Source organism: Ranitomeya variabilis, chromosome 4 (genome assembly GCF_051348905.1).
Source record: "Ranitomeya variabilis isolate aRanVar5 chromosome 4, aRanVar5.hap1, whole genome shotgun sequence".
NCBI classification, from domain to species: domain Eukaryota; kingdom Metazoa; phylum Chordata; class Amphibia; order Anura; family Dendrobatidae; genus Ranitomeya; species Ranitomeya variabilis.
The window spans coordinates 453,012,840-453,037,411 of NC_135235.1; the positions used below are offsets into that span (position 1 = coordinate 453,012,840).

Consider the following 24,572-nt stretch of genomic DNA (forward strand, 5'->3'; position numbering starts at 1 on the left):
AAGCCCCCGCCCCCCAGTGAAGCAGCATGGAGTCCTTAAACGTGGGGCTGCTGATCGATTTGGTATGTGTGTGTGCCTGTGTGTGTGTGTGTGTGTGTGTGTGTGTGTGTGTGTGTGTGTGTGTGTGTGTGTGTGCGTGTGTGCGTGTGTGTGTGCGTGTGTGTGCGTGTGTGTCCCCATGCAACGCTAGTGCCACCATTGTGCTAAGTCGCCGTATGGGACTACTACTCCCATCCGGTATTAGGATGGGAGAGTTGTCCCTGTGTCCGGCGACTTAGCACAGTTGTAAAGTTACACAAAACACCTACACACAATACACATACATGACACACAGTACAGTACATACAACACATAACATAGAGTATATACTCACCAACAGCACACTTGTAGGCGAAGCCCTCGATCCTCCAGGAAAAAATCCAAAAATAATAAACCAAATTCATACTCCCTGTCCGCAGAATCCATAAAACGAGTGTCCCACGCCGATCCCCTGCTCTCCGGCGATACACTGCCAGGAGCGAAGCTCCTAGCAGTGTATCGCGTACTGTTCCGGAGTTCAATGGCTCCGGCGTCTCGGTTAACAGCAGTACAGCTGCGTTGAACTTTCCCACGCAGCACTGCCGTTAAGCGAGAGTGCCGGGGTCAATGACCGCCGGTAAACTCGCTCGCGCATGCGCAGTGACACACCGACAGGAACTATGGCTCCTGTCAGTGTGTTGCTGCAGCCGTGGAGAGCAGACATATCTCTGGATGTGTCTGTTCTCCATGGAAAATCTTGATACGTGGCACGTGTCACTGAAATACGTGGCACGTGGCACTGAAATACGTGGCACGTGGCACTGAAATACGTGGCACGTGGCACTGAAATACGTGGCACGTGGCACTTAAATACGTGGCACGTGGCACTTAAATACGTGGCACTTAAATACGTGGCACTTAAATACGTGGCACTTAAATACGTGGCACTTAAATACGTGGCACTTAAATACGTGGCACTTAAATACGTGGCACTTAAATACGTGGCACTTAAATACGTGGCACTTAAATACGTGGCACTTAAATACGTGGCACTTAAATACGTGGCACTTAAATACGTGGCACTTAAATACGTGGCACTTAAATACGTGGCACTTAAATACGTGGCACTTAAATACGTGGCACTTAAATACGTGGCACTTAAATACGTGGCACTTAAATACGTGGCACTTAAATACGTGGCACTTAAATACGTGGCACTTAAATACGTGGCACTTAAATACGTGGCACTTAAATACGTGGCACTTAAATACGTGGCACTTAGGCTATGTTCACATTTGCGTTGTGCGCCGCATGCGTCCTTTTTTTGATTGATTTTGGACGCAGCAAAAATGCAACTTGCTGCGTCCTCTGCGGCCGGATGCGTGCGCTGCAGTGACGCAAGCGGCGCAAAACGCAAGTGCGACGCATGTCCATGCGCCCCCATGTTAAATATAGGGGCGCATGACGCATGCGGCGCCCGACGCTGCGGCGCAGACCGCAAATGTGAACGTAGACTTAAATAGCTGGATAGAGCTGGATTCGCGGGCTGTGATCTGGCCTACGCTCAGCACTCTGCGGAGCGCTGTCATTCAAAACACGTCCACTCATTTTGGTGTTTAGTCCCAAAATGGAGGATGGAAGAAGAAAAGGGTTGGACAAGGAAATGACATCATTTCTTTTTTTTTTTTTCCCCCACTGCAGTTAAAGCTTTATTTGTGTCAAACACAGACAATCTGCAGAGAAAACTGCATTAAAAAACGCACTAAAAACCGCATCAAAAACCGCATCAAAAACGCACCAAAAACGCACCTGCGTTTTCTGCCAAGAGCTGCGGTTTTTGTCCTGAAAAAAAAGGATTGAAATCAGGATCGTGTGAACATACCCTTACCGTACAGGGTTACGAGGGGGGGCGTCTGACTGACGCCTGCCCTAGTAACCTGGGGTTAGTGACAGTGGGGTTAGTAAACCCCAGCTGATGTCTGTTCCGCTTGCTGAGGCGTCTTTGGCTCAAGGCCATTGCAGCTGGCAGAATCGACATGATGTTAACTCCAGTGTGTATTGTATTCCGAGTCATAAAGACAGGAAATGACCTCAATGACTCTTTTTTTCCCCTTTTTTTTTTTTCAAACAAACTTTATTTTCAGTACACAATGCTGAAAAAAACGCAGCTGCAAAAAACGCAGCTGCAAAAAACGCAGCAAAAAACGCAGTGTGTGAAAGCAGCTGCGTTTTTTGCCTGCGTAAAAAAACGCAGGTAAAGCAGCAGCAAAATACGCGCGCGTAAAAATACGCAGCAAATATGCTGTGTGTGAAAGTAGCCTTATTGTGTGGTGTTTTTTTTATTTAGATAAAGAAATGTATTTATGGGAATATATTTATTTATTTTTTTTTCTTTATTTAGGAATTTTTTTTTTTTTTTTTTACACATGTGGAACTTTTTTACTTTGTCCCAGGGGGGGACATCACAGATCGGTGATCTGATAGTGTGCACAGCACTCTATCAGACCACCGATCTGACAGGCACATTGCAGAGGCTTGCCGGCGCCTGCTATGAGGAATTCTCAGCAGACGCCGGCAAGCAGGGTCATCTTATGACCCGGAAGGAGTCCCGCGGCCATCTTGGATCCAGGGACTCCTTCCAGGTCACCGGAGCAGCGCGAACTCATCGCGCTGCTCCGGTGGGAGAGCGCAGGGAGCCCCCGTCCCTGCGCGATCCCTCTCTATGCCGCTGTCACTATTGACAGCGGCATCAGAGGGGTTAAATGCCCGCGATCGGCGACAGCGCCGATCGTGGGCATTGCTGCGGGGTGTCAGCTGTCATATACAGCTGACACCCGCACCCGATCACCGCGGCGCTCAGCGTGAGACCGCGGTGATCGGGGCGCCGTACTAGTACTGCGGCTGGCACTAATGCAGTGCCGGCAGCGCAGTACTAGTACGGCGCATGTCGCGAAGGGGTTAAGGCCAAGATGTAATCGAGTGCAAAAATCACATGGAGTCAAAAGGGCAGCATCTTTCTAGTGATCAGTGTGGACTTCTGCACAGGAGAGTAAAGGCCCCGTCACACACAGCGACGCTGCAGCGATACAGACGATGCTGATCGCTGCAGCGTCGCTGTTTTGTCGCTGTGTGGTCGCTGGGGAGCTGTCACACAGACAGCTCTCTCCAGCGACCAACGATCAGGGGAATGACTTCGGCATCGTTGAAACTGTCTTCAACGATGCCGAAGTCCCCCTGCAGCACCCGGGTAACCAGGGTAAACATCGGGTTACTAAGCGCAGGGCCGCGCTTAGTAACCCGATGTTTACCCTGGTTACCAAAAAAAACAAACAGTACATACTCACCATCTGATGTCCGTCAGGTCCCTTGCCGTCTGCTTCCTGCTCTGACAGTGCCGGCCGTACACTGAGAGCAGAGCGCAGCGGTGACGTCACTGCTGTGCTGTGCTCTCACTGTACGGCGGCAGTCAGTCAGTGTGGGAAGCAGACGGCAAGGGACCTGACGGACATCAGATGGTGAGTATGTACTGTTTGTTTTTACATTTACGCTGGTAACCAGGGTAAACATCGGGTTACTAAGCGCGGCCCTGCGCTTAGTAACCCGATGTTTACCCTGGTTACCAGTGAAGACATCGCTGGATCGGTGTCACACACACCGATTCAGCGATGTCAGCGGGACCTCAACGATCAAAAAACGGCCCAGGCCATTCCGACACGACCAGCAATCTCGCAGCAGGGGCCTGGTCGCTGGTACGTGTCACACATAGCGAGATCGCTACTGAGGTCGCTGTTGCGTCACAAAACTTGTGACTCAGCAGCGATCTCGCTAGCGATCTCGCTATGTGAGACGGGGCCTTAACTGGTACTTCCAATCCCACTGATCTCCAGCACGCAGAAAAGGTGCGCTCCTAACTTTCTTCCTCCCTGCAGAGTAAGACTCATTTTTGATGCCCCAGTTTAACCCCTTACTGACCTCGGACGGGATAGTAGGTCAGAGGTCAGAACCCCGCTTTGAATCGGACTCCGGCGGTGAGCCCGCATCAAAGCCGGGACATGTCAGCTGTTTTGAACAGCTGACATGTGCCCGCAATAGCGATGGGTGGAATCGCGATCCACCCGCCACTATTAACAAGTTAAATGCCGCTGTCAAACGCTGACAGCAGCATTTAACCGGCGCTTCTGGCCATCGGGCCGGAAATTAGCGCATCGCCGACCCCGTCACATGATTGGGGGTCAGCGATGCGTCTGCATAGTAACCATAGAGGTCCTTGAGCCTCTATAGTTACTGATGCCTGTTTGCTGTGAGCGCCACCCTGTGGTCGGCGCTCATAGCAAGCCTGCAATTCAGCTACATAGCAGCGATCTGATGATCGCTGCTATGTAGCAGAGGCGATCGAGTTGTGCCAGCTTCTAGCCTCCTATGGAGGCTATTGAAGCAGGGCAAACGTAAAAAAAAATATATAAAAGTTTAAATCACCCCCCTTTCACCCCATTCAAAATAAATCAATTAAAAAAAAAAAAAATCAAACCTACACATATTTAGTATTGCCGCGTTCAGAATCGCCCGATCTATCAATAAAAAAAGCATTAATCTGATCGCTAAACAGCGTAGCGAGAAAAAAAATTGAAACACCAGAATTACATTTTTTTGTCGCCGCGACATTGCATTAAAATGCAATAACGGGCGATCAAAAGAACGTATCTGCACAAAAGTGGTATCAATAAAAACGTCAGCTCGGCACGCAAAAAAATAAGCCCTCGCCCGACCCCAGATGACGAAAAATTGAGACACTACGGGTATCGGAAAATGGCGCAATTTTTTTTTTTTTTTTTAAAGCAAAGTTTGGAAATTTTTTTTACCACTTAGATAAAATAGAACCTAGACATGTTAGGTGTCTATTAACTCGTAATGACCTGGAGAATCATAATGACAGGTCAGTTTTAGCATTTAGTGAACCTAGCAAAAAAGCCAAACAAAAAACAAGTGTGGGATTGCACTTTTGTTTTTTGCAATTTCACCACACTTGGAAATTTTTTCCCGTTTTCTAGTACACGACATGCTAAAACCAATGTCGTCGTTCAAAAGTACAACTTGTCCCGCAAAAAATAAGCCCTCGCATGGCAATATTGATGGAAAAATAAAAAAGTTATGGCTCTGGGAAGGAGGGGAGCGAAAAACGAACACGGAAAATCCCAAGGTCATGAAGGGGTTAATAAAATCACTGGGGGCAGAAGTAGCAGTGACTCGCCTGCGCAGAAGCCAACGCCCATAAAAGGGCGGAACACTGAAGAGGGCGCGACAGCAGGTGGAATGTGCAGGCGCGGGAATAACGGCGGCGCACCAGACATTACAAGGGGAGTGACGATGTGGGAGAAAGATAGGATAATGAAGGGCAGCGGCAGATTTGTCTTTATGGGCAGCATCCGCCCCATAATCTGGAAGAACTCATTTATGTAAAGTGAGAAAAGATAATTTTTCAACAAGACATCATCCATGCAGCATACAGGTATGACTTTTTTCAGTCGTCTATAACCTCTATGACCATATTAATGGGTTAAATAGTTCAAATGAAGTGACATGTTCCCTTTAAAACATGTTTCCACTCATGTATTAAAGAGTTTTTCATGCGAAGGGTTAGCCATAATAGCACACCTTCTGTAGTAATATATGGTTTCCATTAGCAAAAGCATACGCTTGCTTGCTTTACTTTTATATGGTTCAACACTAGTAGAGCATCTGTCCCATCTTCTACTTATTTATGATTGACAGTTCAGTCCAGAGGCATGGTTGCACCACTGGCTCAAACTGTGCGCTCTGTGCAGCTTAGTCTCTGCAGCATTGGAGACCAGACCTAACAAAACAGCCTCAAAAGGTCGTCCTCCTTGATTAGGAATCACCACCTGAGACCTCAGCAACCAAACTTCGCCAACTATTAACACGATAGAATTCTAAATCACTCCACTCTTGTGAACTAATGGGACTTTTTATTTTTTAAAGAGGTAAATTTGCAAAGTTGGATGTTTTTCAAGCAATTTTCCCATTTAAGAAACTGAAACTATACCTTTAAAATTTACTAATATAATAAATGGTTGAAACCAGAATAAAAAACGCGAGCAGGAATTCAAAGCAATAGAATATTACATACCGTCCCGGCAACAACTTTGCTATTTCTGCCCAGCGATTGCCAAGAAGTTTGTGCGCTTGACAGATAATGTGGTCCTCCTCTTGGGTCCAGCAGGACTTCACCACCTCTGGATTGAGGTGGTTATGCCAGCGCTCACGGCACTGCTTTCCCAGCCTTCCCTTCAGCTGCTGTGCAATGAGTGTCCAGTGCTTGGTGCCATACTTCTTCACCAGCTCAATAACCTACACGCACAGGAGGTCATAGTCACGAAGACACCAAAGTGAATGATAGCAAAGTGTTATGACATTTCTGTGATCTTTCTTGGTTACTGATGCACCAAGCCATAATTCTTATGTCTGACACAAGGCGAGGTACTAATACTAGAGAATAGGACCATCCCGATTGGGGTGCACCTTGTCATGTTGAGGTGGCTTTTATGATCAAAAACAATGATTACCAAGTACCCCATGTTATTTAGATGTACTATTACTATGTACCAACGTGCTCATTTTTTGCCATCTTAGGCTCTTTCTTGGTTACTGATGCACTAAGCTGTAATTCTTACCTTCTCATCTTCCTCTTTAGTCCAAGGTCCTTTGACGCGGTCAGGGTGAAGAACACGGAGCCATCTGTGCTGACACTGTTGTTCTGTCCGATTCTTAATAAAGACGAGAAAAAAAAAGATATATTTTTTATGCCTTATGAAACGTTTTTGACAAATAGAAGAACTGACGGCTAATAGTATAACCGATTATATGTGACCATAGGGAAATTTCCCAGAGGAACAGATCATTACAGAACTACTCACATGCATGCGTTTGGCTACACGTTTCCATTCACCCTGTCCATATCTTTTCACCAAGGCTCTCAACAATTCATCCTGGTGGAATAAAAGAAGTTACTAGAGGGCTTGTAATTAGTTTACTAATTTGTGGTGCGAAAGTCATTTCTTCATTTGAAAACCCCATGGATTTTTCAGAGCAGGAGACAAGTGGAATAGAAATGGGAACACACTGATAAAATTGTTGGTACCTTTCTGTTAATGAAAATCTCACAATGGTCACTGAAATAATATTAAACTGACAAAAGTAATCTTCAATTTACAAGGAAATGTCTGAGACTAGATTGTGGTTTGTTTGTTTTTTTGGTTTTTTTTACTATTTTGGGTTTGTAGTTGCTAACTACCTGTTCTACCCAGCACCTGCTCAGAGCAGTCACGGACTGCTCCTGCCGGCTACTGTGCTGCTTCACATCAACATCACTTCACATCAGCAGTCCGGGCTGCTCTGTCAACGGGGCTTTACTGCCGATGTCATGCAGATTGACAGCTAGCTCCCCACTATATAACTACAGGAAGCTGGCTGTCAATCAGCCCTCACGCTCCATCAACAGAGCAGAGCTAAAGAGAAGCAGCTGCTCTGTTGACCTTACATCACTGGAAGCCACAGAAATCGCTGGCAGGATCAGCCTGTGATCGCTCTGAACTAATAGAAATTAGCGGTGGGGAAAAAACACGCAGATAGTTAGCAACTATTTAACCATTAGGTTCTTAGGTCCATATTAATAATAAAAAAAAAAAAAAAAAAAAAATTGTTAAAAGTCCCAGAAAACCCCCCTTTAATTCTAATGAATATTAACTAATGAAAATTAGACATTTCTTTTGAATTGTGGATCAACAGAAAAAAAAATTAAAGCGTTCTGGACAAAAATGGTACCCCTAGAAAAAAAAAAAAAAAAAAAAAATGAAAATAATTTGGCTATAGGGACATGTGAAACTAAGTTACGAAGGTATAACCTGTAATTCGAATCACAGTTGTCTGCAAACTTGTAATTGGCCAGTTGACCTATTTAAAAGGGTGAAAAGTAGTTACTGTGCTGTTCGGTATCATGGTGTGTACCAAACAAACTGACCATAGACCAAAGAAAGCAAAGGAGAGTATTGTCTCAGGAGATTAATCCTCAGTGTTTTCCGTGGACCACACAGAACGAATGCTTGAGTTTCCTATTTACATTAAGGAATCAAATGAACATAACAATTGGGGGGGGGGGATTACCCATGCTGTCGTGGAGAAGCTCTTAGAAATGAAGTTACCGGTAAGTTTAAGTTGTATTTTCTCTAATCCCCTCCATGACAGCACACAGGAGAGATACCAGAGAATAATGGTTAGGGAAGCACAACAGCCTGGAGGACTTTCCTACCAAAGGCTAGATCTCTAATCTGTAGTATTTAGTGAAGGTATGGACAGAGGACCAGGTAGCAGCTCAGCTCGATGGAAGCATTGACCCTTTCAGCCCAGGAGATGGCGACAGCTCTAGAAGAAGCCTTTAGTGATTCTGGAGGAGATAGGTTCTGATTTCTATATATGTGTTCGTGATCGCTTTTTTGATCCAATTCGCCAGAGAGCTCTTGGAGGCTTTTTTTTTTTTTCCTTTGTTTGGTGCACCGTACTGGATGAAAAGATTCTGATCCTTCCTCCAAGGTTTTGTTTGACAAGTAGAAGAGAATAGTGCGTCGAATATCCAGAGAATGGAATCCTGCTTACCTCTAATCCTTTGGGTTGGCACAGGAGGAGGGTAGAATTATTTCTTGGGATCTGTGGAAGTCAGATGATCCTTCATTTCTGCCAAAAGTGTCTAGGCGGAATATTAATCGGTCGTCCAGAATTCTTAAATAAGGTTCCCTAATGGATAGGGCCTGTATCTCGCCCACCCTTCTTGCTGTTGTAATGGCTACTAGTAGTGCTGCTTTCCAGGATAGCTTGTCTATCTCGTCCTGGTCCATAGGCTCAAAGGGTGAGATAGTTAGATTATTTAGCACTGTATTCAAATCCCAAATTGGAATTATATTGGATTCCCTTAGACGGACTTTGAAGGCAGCCATCATGAACCTCCCTATCCACCGATGGACTGACAGGTACTGATCAAAATAGGAGCTCAGAGCCGACACCTGGACTTTCAAGGTACTGGGTTTTAGTCCTTTTGATAAGCCGTCCTTTAGGAAGTCTAGTATTTTAGCCACGTCAGGGTGGAAAGGACCGATGGGAGTGGATCCATACCATGCAGAGAAGGTCTTCCATACTTTGGAGTAGATGGCATTTGTGACCTGTTTCCTACTTTTTTTGAAAAGTGGATATGACGGCATCTGAGATACCTCTAGCTCTCAGGACTATGGCTTCAGATGCCATGCTGCTAAGCGTTGGCTGTGGGGAGCCAGGTGAAAATTATAGTTACTTACCGATAACGGTATTTCTCTGATCCCATGATGGCACCACGGAGGGGTCCGCCCCCAGGGACAGGAAACCTACAGGTGAAAAAGGGCGTACCTCTCTCCCACATCAGTTGGTTTACAGAGCCTTTATACAGAACTTCAGCTGCAACTTAATATTTACACGAATTAAGCTTAACAAATTTAACTTAACAGAGGCACCGTGACTAAAACTAATTATTAGTACATTATAATGTGCACACCTGTGTGTGAAAAGGGAGGGAATATACGGGTGCCATCATGGGATCAGAGAAATACCGTTATCGATAAGTAACTATAATTTTCTCTATCCCCATGATGGCACCACGGAGAGATTTGCATAGATTGTAATTTAGGGAGGGACCACTGCCTCTAGAACCCTTCGCCCAAAGGTGAGATCAGAGGAGGTCAAGTCTAAACGGTAATGTTTGAAAAATGTGGACTGGGAAGACCAAGTGGCCGCTCTACATATCTGTTGTATCAAAGCGCCAGCTCTCTCCGCCCAGGATGATGCCACTGCTCTGGTTGAGTGAGCCTGTATATTCTCCGGGATGGCCGTCCCACCGGATGAGTAGGATAGAGCGATGGCATCTCATATCCACCTTGCTAACGTGGCTTTCGATGCTTTCTGCCCCTTCCGTGGACCCTGGAAGCAGACAAACAGAGCCCTATCCTTCCTGCACTCCCTAGTGGCTGACAGATATTGGACTAGGCATCTTTTTACATCTAGGGTATGCAGTGTTTTTTCTCCCTCATTTTTGGGGTTGGGACAAAATGAGGGCAGAGAGATCTCGTGTCCTATGAAATTGTGACGCGATTATAGGGAGGTAGGCCGGGTCAGTTTTAAGAATGACTATCGTCGAGGATTTGAGTAAAGGGAGGACATGCGGATAATGCTTGTATGTCGCTGACACGACGGGCCGAGGTTAGGGCCACTAGGAGTGTGGTTTTTAGAGATAGGATCTTTAGGGGCGCGTCTGCCAGGGGTTCAAAGGGAGGTTTAGTTAGAGTGTTTAAAACAAGGTTTAGGTCCCATGGAGGGGTATTATGGAGAGGGATAGGCCTTGATCTACCCGAAGCTTTAATGAATCTCATGATCCATCGGTTTCTGGCTAGATCATGATTATACAAAGCTCCCAAGGCTGCTACCTGAACCTTTAGAGTACTCATAGCTAAACCTTTTTCCAATCCCTTCTGCAGGAACTCAAGAATTTTCCCTATTGGGATTTCCCCAGATGGGTCTGCGCCCGATACCGACATAAATTTTTTCCACACTTTCCCATATATTCTGGTGGTTACGAGTTTTCTACTCTGTAATAACGTGGACACTAGATTGGGTGAGAAACCTTTATCACTTAGTAGCTTCCTTTCAAAAGCCAAGCTGTCATGTGTAGGCTTTTTACACTGGGGTGAAACACTGGACCCTGGGATAACAGATTCTGAGTGTCCGGTAGAACCCACGGGCTTTCTATGGACATTTTTCTTAGCCAAGAAAACCATATTCTGCAAGGCCAGAATGGAGCTATTACTATCACTGTTGCTCCCTCCTCCCGAATTTTCCTCAGGACTAGGGGGATAAGGGATATTGGAGGGAACGCATAGGCGAGACGATAGTCCCAGGGGATTGTAAGGGCGTCCAGAGCTACTGGCCCCCCCCGGGGATCGATTGAGCAGAACCTTTTTACTTTCCAGTTTTGACTGTCCGCAAATAGGTCTATTTCTGGCTTTCCCCAACGTTTTACTATCTGGTTGAATACCGATTGTTTTAGCTCCCACTCCCCCTGTTTTAAGCGAGTCCTGCTGAGGAAGTCTGCGGTTTGGTTTTCCGAGCCTTTTATGTAGAGAGCTGTTAATGAGTTCAGATTGTGCTCTGCTATGTGAAAGATGGATTGAGTTTCCTCCATCAGTGCTCGTGACCTGGTGCCCCCTTGGTGGTTTAGATATGCTACCACCACCTGGTTGTCTGAGAAGATTTTTACGTGGTGAGAGCGAAGGAGTTTTAGAAAGTGTGTTAGGGCGAGCTTTACCGCTAACAGTTCTTTCATGTTTGATGATACTAACTCTGACTTTTGCACCAATTCCCTTGTGCCACTTGATCGTCTACATGTGCTCCCCACCCCCAGGGGCTTGCATCCGTCGTTAGGACTTTTTCCCGTCGGTAGTGCCCAAGAGACCCCCTTGGTAAAATTTACTGGGTACGCCCACCATTCTAGGGAGTGTATCGTAGTTGATGATATACTTAATTGCCCGTCTAAATTTCTGCCCATATATAGGCTTGAATTTAAAGTCTCCCATTGTAGGTCCCGGGTATGACACTGTGCCCACTGTACGGCCGAGATGCAGGCTGTCATGGAGCCCAGCAGGGACATACAGTAGCTTTTCTGAGAGTGGTGACTGGAGATGTTGATAACTAACACAGCCTGTGTCATTTTTTGAATCTTCCCCTGAGGAAGGTAGCACATTTGTGTGGTCGAGTCCAGGACTATCCCTAAGTACTCCTGTACCTGAGAAGGGACTACTCTGGATTTGGGAAGGTTTAGTAGCCAACCCAGCCTCGACAGAGAAGCCATGACCAAATCCAACTGTTTGCAGTGATGGAATGAGGTCCCTGCTACAAGGAGGTCGTCCAGATAGTTCCCTATCAGGATATTCTGTTCCCGTATGTGAGCCATCACTTCTGACATTATCTTCGTGAACACCCGAGGTGCAATAGCTAAACCGAAGGGGAGGGCCCGAAATTGGTAGTGTTTCACTTCCCCCTGGATATTCACTGCAAGTCTGAGATACTTTTGATGATCCCTGTGGATCGGCACATGGTAATATGCATCTCGTAAGTCTAGAACAGTCATGAAACACAAGGGAAAGAGTATTTTCACGCAAGATTTTATTGTTTCCATTTTGAAGTGTGGAATTTCGAGGAAACTGTTTAATTTTTTGAGATTTAAGATCGTCCTGTACGATCCGTCTGGTTTCCTTCGAATGAAGAGGGGGGAGTAGAAGCCCATGCCTCTTTCCTGGTGTGGGACTTCCTGTAAGACCCCCTTCTGGATTAAGCTCAAAATTTCTTCCTGGAGAGCTGACTGTTTTTGTGATTGTCTCTGCGGTGTTACCATGAAGGAATAGTTGGGGGGGGGGGGGGGGAACGCGGAATTTTAGTTTGAGACCTTCTCGTATTATGCCTAATATCCGGGGACTGTTTGAAATTTTTTCCCAGGCTGGAAGAAAACCGGCTAGTCTCCCCCCGACCCGGGGAATACCTTCATTGTGTTTTCTTATTATCGGGAGTGGCTTTGTTGAACAAAAATCCCCTGTTCTTATTGCTCTTGTCTTCCCATGCCTCTTTGTTCCCTTTTGGAGGTCTCCTCCGCATGAACTTTCTATTCCGAAAGGGACGCCTGTAAGACTGGTTGGGGAATCCGGGAAAAGATTTTTTCTTATCCCCGGCTTTGTCGAGGATATCGTCTAACGTTGATCCAAATAAGAATTCGCCTTCGCAAGGTATTGAGCAAAGTCTCGTTTTCGTTTGCAAATCCCCTGGCCAGCATTTTAGCCACAGGGCACGTCTTGCGGCGTTTGAGAAGGAGGCTGACCTGGCTGCTAGTCTAACTGAATCCACTGATGCGTCAGCCAAAAAGGCTGCTGCACCTTTCATTACACAGGTCAACAAAAAATTTTTTTTTTTCTGGTGTCCAAAATATTTTAATGAATTTAGGGTATTTTTGGGGTGCTGATTCTGAATATGCTATCAGTTTTGCCAGATTGGCTCAAGTTTTTGACATTTTTGGTATCTTATTTATAGCACTTGTTGGTAAATGCGACGCATCATCTCATTAATTTCTTTGGATTAGTACTTGAACTGAGCAGTTCTCAATATAGTTTTGTGTTAATTAGTGTTCTAAAAGTTTGTTCATAGCTTGATTTTTGCACTAACTTTATGTTGTTGTCTGTTTTCCAGTGAAAAGCATGAACTCATCAAGAAGAAGTTGTCTTAACGATCCAGACTCATTCTGTTACATTTGTGGTGAATACACACTGCCAAAACATAGAAGAAACATAACAGACTTCGTAAAAAAAGTGTATTTTGCCTATTTTGGGGTTATGCTTGGGGACCAAGACAAGTTTTGGGCACCACACATAGTGTGCAAAGCATGTATCGAATTATTACGAAAATGGAGCAAAGGACAAAGAAAAAGCTTCAAATTTGGTGTTCCAATGGTGTGGAGAGAGCCAAAAAATCATCATGATGACTGTTATTTCTGTGCAGTGCAAGTGCAAGGATTCAATAAGCATAAGAAACAAAAATGGGAGTAACATGGAATCTGCAAGAAGGCCTGTCCCTCATTGTGAAGATGTGCCTGTACCTGTGTTTACCATAAATAACAGTCATCATGATGATTTTTTGGCTCTCTCCACACCATTGGAACACCAAATTTGAAGCTTTTTCTTTGTCCTTTGCTCCATTTTCGTAATAATTCGATACATGCTTTGCACACTATGTGTGGTGCCCAAAACTTGTCTTGGTCCCCAAGCATAACCCCAAAATAGGCAAAATACACTTTTTTTTATGAAGTCTGTTATGTTTCTTCTATGTTTTGGCAGTGTGTATTCACCACAAATGTAACAGAATGAGTCTGGATCGTTAAGACAACTTCTTCTTGATGAGTTCATGCTTTTCACTGGAAAACAGACAACAACATAAAGTTAGTGCAAAAATCAAGCTATGAACAAACTTTTAGAACACTAATTAACACAAAACTATATTGAGAACTGCTCAGTTCAAGTACTAATCCAAAGAAATTAATGAGATGATGCGTCGCATTTACCAACAAGTGCTATAAATAAGATACCAAAAATCTCAAAAACTTGAGCCAATCTGGCAAAACTGATGACATATTCAGAATCAGCACCCCAAAAATACCCTAAATTCGATGAAATATCTTTGGCACCAAAAATGCTGTTGACCAGTGTTATAAACACTGATTTTTGAATTGTCTCTCGAGACTTTCCCCTTTAATTGAGAATCCAAGTGCTCGAGCCATACCATTAGGGCGCGGGCCGTGCAGGTGGCCGCGATGGCTGGTTTTAGTCCACCCCCTGCCGCTTCCCAGGAGTTTTTCAAGAAAGTCTCAGCTTTTTTGTCCATTGGGTCTTTTAAGGTACCCATGTCCTCAAAGGGCAGGGCGAACTTTTTAGAGGCCTTTGCTATGGCCACATCTAATTTTGGTGCCTTACTCCAGGATGAGCAGGCTGGGTCATCGAAAGGGTACTTCCTTTTGGGAGTCAGGAGAACTTTTATGTCTGGCTTTTTCCATTCTCTCTTAATTAGAGAGTGAATTTTCTCATTTATTGGGAATGCTTTTCTTTTGTTCCAACCCACTGAACATTATGTCCTGCGCTGTTCTTTTAGGCCGTTCATCTACCAGACCCATTGTCGTTCTGACGGCTTTTACTAAGGCGTCTGTCTCCTCGATAGGGAAGCAACTGCGTCCCCCTTCTGAGGATAACGAAGAGGTATCAGAGGCTGATGAACCACTAGTCAGATAGCTCGCTTTCTGACTCGTCCGCGCTAGAGTCAGGGAAACCCGTGACTTGTTTTGTGTTTTTTCTTTGTGGTTTTAATGCTTTTAAGGGCACTCTCCACCTGACTTCTTATTAATGTTTTAAGGTCTGAGGCAAATGCTGGGGATTCCTCCTGAATCGTCTTCTCTATGCAAGTGCTGCACAGCTTCTTCTCCCAGGAGGAAGGCAGCTCCTCTGAACATATAGCACATACTCTGTGCTTTGTTTTGCCTGTACATTTCCTTCCCTAGGAAAAAAGAGTAACTCCGTATTAAAATCAGAACTTTCACGTAGATCACTCACCCCCTGTGGATAAGAGATACCGTCTCAGGCCTGGGGACTGTGTCCACTACTGGATTCGTCACCGGTCGTGTGGTCTTTGCAGAACCCCGGCTGCGTTGTGACTGAGCGTCCGCTGCTGCTGCGCTGTAGAGAGGAAGAGTTCCCCTTGCGCTGATGTTGTGAGTGCTGGCGCCGCTGTACCTGCGCTTGCTCAGGGGATAGCTGAACGACTTCCTGCGCATCCTGCTGCTCGTTTTCGCTCATAGTGGCCTCCGCACTTGTTTGGTGCACCGGAGATTTGAATTTACCACATTCTCCCGCCTGTGAGCGTTCTTTTTAGTCTGCTGTGCCGCCGACGCCGGAAGTGGCGATCTGCGCATGCGCCCGCCTAACTTCCGGTTTTCCCGGATTGCCGGCCCCACATAGGGGAAGATATAAACGGGGACACCCGAGCGCCCTAGCGTTCCGTTTGCCGGCGTCTGCCCCGGTCCGGGCGGCAATGGCGCCGGCGTCTCGGCGGTCCCCTGCGACACCCGGTCCTGCCTCCCAGTTTTGTCTGGGGCTTATGGAAAGGTAGCCGCCGCTACCTCCATACCGTGGTACAGGGCTATTTTGGTGACCGCCGCCACCAGCTCCTTCCTACCCCTTTGTTTTTTCCGTGGGGAAGGCAGACTTGATCCTTTTCACTGCCTTCCCCCCCACACTCACCCATGAGGTCCGCCGACCCCCGCGGTGGTGCTTCAGGGAAGGGAGAAAAGGGGAGAGAAAACCCGCTCGACCCAGCCGTGACAGGGCGCCCCCTATCAAGAACCGACTGGACCAGCCCCTGGAATCCCACAAAGAATCCTTCAGGTACGTGCTGTAGGTTCCCCGTCAGGGACAGGAAACCAACTGATGTGGGAGAGAGGTACGCCCTTTTTCACCTGTAGGTTTCCTGTCCCTGGGGGCGGACCCTTCTCTCCGTGGTGCCATCATGGGGATAGAGAAAAATGGGATCTTGATGTAGAAGGTCGCAGTCCAGCGGCAGGGCCAGAGGTTCCTCTGAGCTCAGGAATTTCAGAGCCCCGAACCAGCTCATCTTTGGTCAGAGGCGCGATCAGGATGGTTTTGACCCTGTCCGTTCTGACCTTTTGTAGTGTTCTTGGCAACAGAGGAATGGGAGGGAATGCATAGGCCAACCTGAAACTCCACGGGTGAGAGAAGGCATCTACCTTTGATTGGGTTTCGTTTGGACCTATGGAGAAATGGTGCTCTACTGTTGCGTTTTTCCAACTCGCAAACAGGTCCACCTCTGGGAGACCCCATTTTTTGGTTATTAACTGGTACTCTCATACTGAGGCTCCATTCGCCTGGGTCTAAATTTGTCCTGCTCAGAAAGTCTGCTTCGATGTTGTGGAATCCTTTTAGGCAAAGAGCCGATAAAGAAAAGAGGTGACGTTCTGCCCACATGAAAATCCTTGCTGAGACCTGCTGCAGAATCTTGTTGAATTTTGTGCTGCCCTGATGACGTAGATGGACCACAGAGGTCATTTTGTCAGAGTCAACTCGGACATGGGTTCCCCAGACTATTGGTTTTGCTGCTCTCAGTGATTCCTCCACTGCTCTCAATTCCCTGAAATTGGAGGATCGGTTGTCCATCTTTTTGGGACAGATTACTTGAAAGACTTCTCGAGATGTCACTGCTCCCCAACCGCGTTTGCTAGTGTCTGTTGTGACTCAAGAGACTGGATATTGGATCCAAGGTATTCCCCTTGCCAGATTTTCTTGGCTGAGCCACCAGTTGAGGGATAGTTTTATGTGGTGAGGAAGAGAAATTCTTGTGCTTCCGGAGAGGTCACAAAGGGAGGATACATTTTTGGAGGATCCTCAAATGAGACTGGGCCCAGGGAAATGCCTGAATACATGCTGTCATCGATCCCAGGACTGACATGGCAAATTTTAAGGTCACCCTCTTCTGGGTTTTTATGATCCGAACCCTTGATCTTATGTTTAATTGTTTGATGACTGGAAGAGAGGATCTTTGGTTTTGGGAGTCTAAGAGGATTCCTAAAAAGATCTTCTCGGTTGACCTCTTCATCCCTTAGGGACAGAAAAACACTGAAGATAGAAGGAAGGGGAGGGCTATTTAAACCTCGTGTTTCCTGTCCCTAATTAGGATGGGGAGGCAGTCTCCCGTGTGCTGTCGTGAAGGGGATTAGAGAAACTGGAGCTTTTTGACAAGTCACATCAGAAGCAAAAATGAAACATACAAAGAAAAGAACATTGTACCTACTGTGAAACATGGGGGATACATCTGTCAGAGGGCATCTTGAACCTGTGCAAGGTACAATGAAATCTCAAGACTATCAAGGCATTCTGGAGCAAGTGTGCTGCCCAGTGCCAGAATGTTCGGTCTGAGTCATAGGCCATAGGTCTTCCAACAGGATAATGAACCAATACATTCTAAAATAGCGAAGAGGAAAGAATTGGACTATTGTGAAGTGACATATATGCACTGATATAAACCATAATGAAGATCTGTGGACGGAAAGAATTGTTGTTTGCAGTGATTGCCTCAAAGTGTTGTGCAACAAAAATATTAAGTTAATGGTACCATTATTTTTTTCCAGGCCATTTTTATCAGTTTGGAGGTTTTTTCTACAATTTTCTATTGAACAACCAAAAGCAATGTCTGATTCTCATTAGTTGATATTCAGTAAATTTTAACTGAAAATTACTTTTGTCAGTTCCAAGTTATTTCAGCAATCATTGTGTTTTCTTACTTTAACAGAAGGATACCAAGAAATGTGTCCATGTGTGTGTATATAGCAGGGCTTGAAAAATCAAGAACAAAGATAGATTAGAGTCAGCCTTGCTCCCAGGTTTTGGTCATTGCACTTTAACCCATTCGCACCAAGCACCATGGTCTTATGGTACAGACACTAGCCCTGGCTAAGTTTTGTCCAGGTCTATCGTAAATGAAGTTGCCCAAAACTCACCTCCTCATGAGTCCATTTCACCTTGACTCTATTCTCCCTGTGCTCCGGAACATCTGAATCTGTGTCCTGATCATGCAAGCCTTCCAATTCATCACTGCAGAGAGAAAGGGAATTGTATATTTATAATACAGAGCTGGCAGCCATAACTAGCAGCATGCCTACACTACTATCTATGTGGGGTACAGAAACTGAGTGCTTTGTGCATGTATGAATGGGCATAAGATACAGTGCCTTGAAAACGGTTGATGTGAAATGTTAGTTTTCCACCGCACACAGCATTTTACCCAAAAAGTTCTAGTTTGGTCTTATCTGATCAATGCACCTTCTTGAACATGCCAGCTGTCTCTCCTACATGGCTTTTTGCAAAGTGCCCCATCCTGGATCTCCTCATACCTTTCTAAGGCTACGTTCACATTTGCGTTGTGCGCCGCAGCGTCGGCGCCGCAGCGCACAACGCAAACAAAAACGCGGCAAAACGCACGCTAAAACGCTGCGTTTTGCGCCGCATGCGTCCTTTTTGGCCGAAAGTTGGACGCAAAAAAAATGCAACTTGAAGCGTTTCTTGCGTCCAACGCTTGCGGCCATGCGGCGCAAAACGCAGCACAACGCATGTCCATGCGCCCCCATGTTAAATATAGGGGCGCATGACGCATGCGGCGACGCTGCGGCGCCCGGCGCTGACCGCAAATGTGAACGTAGCCTAACCGCACATTTAGGGTATGTGCACACGTCAGGAATTCTTGCAGAAATTTCCTGAAGAAAACCGGAAATTTTCTGCAAGAAATCCGCATTTTTTTTTTTGCTTTTTTTTAGCATTTTGCAAGCTAAATTAGCTTGCAGAATGCTAAAGTTTTCCAAGCGATCTGTAGCATCGCTTGGAAAACTGACTGACAGGTTGGTCACACTTGTCAAACATAGTGTTTGACAAGTGTGACCAACTTTTTACTATAGATGCTGCCTATGCAGCATCAATAGTAAAAGATAGAATGTTTAAAAATAAAAAAAAATGGTTATACTCACCTGCAGACAGCCGATCTCCTCAGCGGCGTCCGTTCCTATAGATGGTGTATGTGCGCAGGACCTTCGATGACATCGCGGTCACACGACCAATCACAAGACCGCGACGTCATCGCAGGTCCTTCACACACCAGCTATAGGAATCGAAGCGACGGCATGCACCGGAGAGGCGGGAAGACTGCGCAGGCCATCAGAGGGTGAGTATACGACTATTTTTTATTTTAATTCTTTTTTTTTTTAACCACTTCCCCTTTGAAGAAGCGATCAAGCGAAACGCGCGTCAGGGGTAGCGGGTAGGCCACACACGTATCCTGATCCATTATGGGTAAGTCTTTATCGCCTTGGCGGTATATACATACTGGGATATAATGATGTACTATGTGACATAAGGCGTTGGTCCTTTATAGATCTTTCTCCCATGATGGGAGTATAGGTTACCTTTGTGGACTGTTAATACTTACCCAGGTCATACACTGGATATGTGTCCTACCCCTTAGTGTACTGGTTGGTTTTCCTCTTGTTTACATGTTGGAATTTTTTATGTACTCTGTCATGTATTTATAATTTATTTATTTTTTTGTATGGTTTTTTCTGCATTTCATTAATAAAATTTTGTGATTTTTATTTCAGTGTCTATGCTCCCTCTTTTCGCTAGTATATAATATGTCCCATTGGGAGTGATGCTCCTATAGACTTGTTTTGATATTGGGAGAGCAATATCTGATTTCTGAATATGCTCTCGGCCATTTACAATACATGCTTATTGATTATTGTGTGCAATTGTATGGTGCCCAGTCCGTGGAGGAGAGTCTCCTCTCCTCCACCCTGGGTACCAACCGCACATAATCTGCTTACTTCCCGCATGGTGTGCACAACCCCGTGCGGGAAGTAAGCAGATCAATGCACTCCTAGGTGTGCGGAATCCCCGCAATTCCGCAAATTTAATGAACATGTTGCTTTTTGTTTTCCGCGATGCGATTTTTTCGCGGAAAAAAATGCAACATTTGCACAAAAAAAGCGGAATACCCTGAAAATAATGGGAGGCATATGTAAGCGTTTTTCGCGTTTTTATCTCGTTTTTATAGCGGAAAAAAAACGCGAAAAATACTGAACGTGTGCACATGGCCTTAGAGTCTCCCACACTACCTCCTTATCCCGCCCTCTGTTGGAATCCCTCAAGGCTCTGTTCTAAGTCTACGTTCACATTTGCGGTCAGCGCCGCAGCGTCGGGCGCCGCCGCATGCGTCATGCGCCCCTATATTTAACATGGGGGCGCATGGACATGCGTCGCACTTGCGTTTTGCGCCGCATGCGTCCCTGCGGCGCACGCATCTGGACGCATTGGACGCAGCAAGTTGCATTTTTGCTGCGTCCAAAATCAATCAAAAAAAGGACGCATGCGGCGCAAAACGCAGCGTTGTGCATGCGTTTTTGTTTGCGTTGTGCGTTGCGGCGCCGACGCTGCGGCGCACAACGCAAATGTGAACGTAGCCTTAGACCCATAATTTTCTCAATCAATACCCTTGGCCTGGGACAACTCAAAGCCCCTATGGCTTTGTATGCTGATGACACTCAGATCTACCTCTCTGGCCCAGATGTCAGCTCTCTGCTGTCCAGAATCCCAGAGTGTCTATCAGCCATATCCTCCTTCTCTTGGTTACTCAAGCTCAATGTGGACAAACCTGAACTCCAGCTTTCCTCAATCTCATGTATTTTCCCTACCTTCTATCCATGACATTAAATGACTTCACACTTTCCCCTGTGCCAGAAATCCACTACCTCTGAGTAACCCTTGACTCTGCCCTGTCCGTCAAGCCGCACATTCAAGCTCTCAACATCTCAAGTCCCCGCCAGCTCAAAAATATTTCTAGAATCTATCCTTTCTTCAACCCCCACTCTAAAATGTTAGTGCATGCCCTCATTTCTCGCCTGGACTACTGCAACATCCTCCTCTGTCTACATTCTAACACCCTTGCACCTCTCCAGTCCATCCTTAGCTCTGCTGCCCGACTAATTCATCTCTCTCCTCGCTATTCCTCCGCTTCCCCCATTTGCAAATCCCTTCACTGGCTCCCATTCCCTCAGCGTATGCAGTTCAAATTACTAACACTGACCTACAAAGCCATCCATAACCCGTCTCCTCCATATATCTCTGAACTCATCTCCCGATATCTTCCCTCACGTAATCTCCGGTCCTCCCAAGACCTCCTTCTCTCCTCCACACTTATTCGCTCCTCATCCAATCGCCTCCAAGACTTCTCCCGAATATCCCCCATCTTCTGGAATTCTGTGCCCAGACAAGTCCAGTTATCCACCACATTTGGATCCTTCAGACGGAACCTGAAAACCCATCTCTTCAGGAAAGCCTACAGCCTGCACTGACCCCGCTGCCCCCTCACCAGTACCGAAGCTACTGCCTCACCAACTCCGGAGCTGCAGCAATCCTCAACCTATTGTCTCCTTCCCCATAATCCTGCAGAATGTAAGCCCGCAAGGGCAGGGTCCTCACCCCTCTTTATCAGCCTGTAATTGTTTGTTTACTGTAAGTGACATCTGTAACTTGTATGTAACCTCTTCTCATGTACAGCACCATGGAATCAATAGTGCTATATAAATAAATAACATGTGGCTGCATACAGGAAGCAAAGCAGGGACGCAGCCCAGGCCAAGGAGGGGGGGGATCATAAATGTGACGCAGCACAGGCCGCGGGGGGGGGGGGGGGGGGGGGGGGGAAGGGGCGCAGCACAGGTCGGGGGGGGGGGGTTCAGGGACGCAGCACAGGCCCGGGGGGGGGGGGGGGGGGAAGGGGCAGGGGCGCAGCACAGGCCGGGGGGGGGGCGCGGAGGGGCAGGGACGCAGCACAGGCCGGGGGGGTGTTCAGGGACGCAGCACAGGCCGGGGGAAGGGGCAGGGACGCAGCACAGGCCGGGGGGGAAGGGGCAGGGAGGCAGCACAGGCCGGGGGGGGGGGGGGGGAAGGGGCAGGGACGCAGCACGGGCCGGGGGGGGGGGGGAAGGGGCAGGGACACAGCACAGGCCGGGGGGGGAAGGGGCAGGGGCACAGCACAGGCCGGGGGGGGAAGGGGCAGGGGCAGGGACACAGCACAGGCCGGGGGGGGGGGGGGGGGAAGGGGCAGGGACGCAGCACAGGCCGGGGGGGGGAAGGGGCAGGGACACAGCACAGGCCGGCGGGGGGGGGGGGGGGGGGAAGGGGCAGGGACGCAGCACAGGCCGGGGGGGGGGGGAAGGGGCAGGGACGCAGCACAGGCCGGGGGGGGGGGGGGAAGGGGCAGGGACGCAGCACAGGCCGGGGGGGGGGGGAAGGGGCAGGGACGCAGCACAGGCCGGGGGGGAGGGGGGGAAGGGGCAGGGACGCAGCACAGGCCGGGGGGGGAAGGGGCAGGGACGCAGCACAGGCCGGGGGGGGAAGGGGCAGGGACGCAGCACAGGCCGGGGGGGGAAGGGGCAGGGACGCAGCACAGGCCGGGGGGGGGGAAGGGGCAGGGACACAGCACAGGCCTGGGGGGGAAGGGGCAGGGACACAGCACGGGCCGGGGGGGTGGGAAGGGGCAGGGCCGCAGCACAGGCCGGGGGGGTGGGAAGGGGCAGGGACGCAGCACAGGCCGGGGGGGGGGGGGGGGGGGGAAGGGGCAGGGACACAGCACAGGCCAGGGGGGGGAAGGGGCAGGGACACAGCACGGGCCGGGGGGGGGGGGTGGGAAGGGGCAGGGCCGCAGCACAGGCCGGGGGGGTGGGAAGGGGCAGGGACGCAGCACAGGCCGGGGGGGGGGGGGAAGGGGCAGGGACACAGCACAGGCCGGGGGGGGGAAGGGGCAGGGACACAGCACGGGCCGGGGGGGGGGGGGGGGGAGGGGGCAGGGACGCAGCACAGGCCGGGGGGGGCGGGCAGGGACGCAGCACAGGCCGGGGGGGCGGGCAGGGACGCAGCACAGGACGGGGGGGTGTTCAGGGACGCAGCACAGGCCGGGGGGGGGGGGGGTAAGGGGCAGGGACGCAGCACAGGCCGGGGGGGGGGGGGGAAGGGGCAGGGACGCAGCACAGGCCGGGCCCTAGAGTTGGAGGTTACAGAAGTAGGAGAGTGGACAATGTAGCGATGCACAACTCACACAAAGCGCCCAGATGCTAATGAATGGAGGTCCCCCGGCCTGAGGGGCGCAGCTGAGCCCGATCGGGTGACACAAAGCCTCCTATCACCGGATGGGACATTACATGAGAACTCCCGGCTGCAGAAGTTACCGGCACTGTAAAGCGCCTTTCGCCGCTCTCCGGAGCTCGCGCTCTCACCTGCGTCCCATCCGGGCCATGACGACCTCCCGACCACCGGATTCGGGCGTTATTGTTTTTCCTATCTCCCGCCCGCTGCGCGCGCAGCTGCGGTCCTCCCTTTCCGGGGTCGGAGGACAAGCAATGACGTCATGGATGTGCTCCGTCTGGAGCGGCTGCAGTGACAGGGGGCGGAGTCACACGGAACAACGCTGCAATAGGAGCGCAGAGCGGGGAGGAGCCCGAAAAAGGCGCTCAATCTGAAATGTTTACTCCAGTGCCAAGCGCGCGGCTATGAGCGCTCACAGGCGGCAGGGGGCGCCAGAGACAGTGGCGCGTTCTTCCTTTCCTGGCTGCCACAGCTTTCCCTGTCTGGGATTTATACAGTTGTGGCTACGGTCACACTATCGGTAGGTGGTCAGGATTGTACATCAGTAGTTGTAAGCCAAAACGAGGAGTGGAATAAACAGAGGGGAAAGCCATAATTAAAACACGTCACCAACTCTGTATTTTTGACCCACTCCTGGTTTTGGCTAACAAATACTGATGTAAAATACTGACCAAATACTGCTAGTGTGACCGTAGCCTATGGCTCACTCACAGGAGAATAGAACTCGGACGAGTGCAGTGCAAGAAATAATGTTATTGCACTCGGCCCAAATGTAATCAGCATAAGAATGTTGCAGAATGCTGTGATTTCACTCAGGAATAAGCACATTGCCCGTTTGAGGAGCATCTCCTCAAGATAAATAGACCTGTTGCTGTCTAGAAAGCACTCCGCATGTCCGGATATGCAAGGCTGCGGGATGTGGCCCTGCACGCATAGTGGAGACGGGATTTCATAAAATCCCCTCCACTATGCTGTAACATCTGGCCGCAGTGGCTGTAGGCATTGTCCAATCCGCAACAAATCCTGAACGTTTCCTGACCGTGGAAACATAGCCTAATGGCTCTGGGAAGAAAAATCTGAAATACAATAATGGAAATTATCCGCAACATATAAGTCTATGGGTGCGTGTGAAATATGGCACTGCACTCGGATATCACCTGAGTGCAGTGCGACTCC

General features: G+C 48.3%; 1 protein-coding gene across 3 annotated transcripts in view; it reads right to left on the bottom strand.

Moving 5' to 3' along the window:
- The window catches only part of MYBL2 (MYB proto-oncogene like 2), a 65,859-nt gene extending 41,998 nt beyond the window's left edge, over positions 1-23,861 (bottom strand). Inside the window, exons 1-5 of one of the 3 annotated variants that reach the window (XM_077251549.1) lie at positions 23,528-23,693; positions 18,206-18,299; positions 6,951-7,022; positions 6,708-6,800; positions 6,164-6,384 (exon numbers count right to left, since the gene is read on the bottom strand). In XM_077251549.1, the coding sequence (XP_077107664.1) occupies positions 6,164-6,384; positions 6,708-6,800; positions 6,951-7,022; positions 18,206-18,299; positions 23,528-23,547 (500 nt within the window). In that variant the 5' untranslated portion in view covers positions 23,548-23,693. Of the gene's footprint in view, positions 1-6,163; positions 6,385-6,707; positions 6,801-6,950; positions 7,023-18,205; positions 18,300-23,527 lie in introns of all 3 variants that reach the window. The other 2 variants (XM_077251548.1, XM_077251550.1) reach the window with 2 other exon arrangements.
- Between the last annotated feature and the right edge of the window lie 711 nt (positions 23,862-24,572).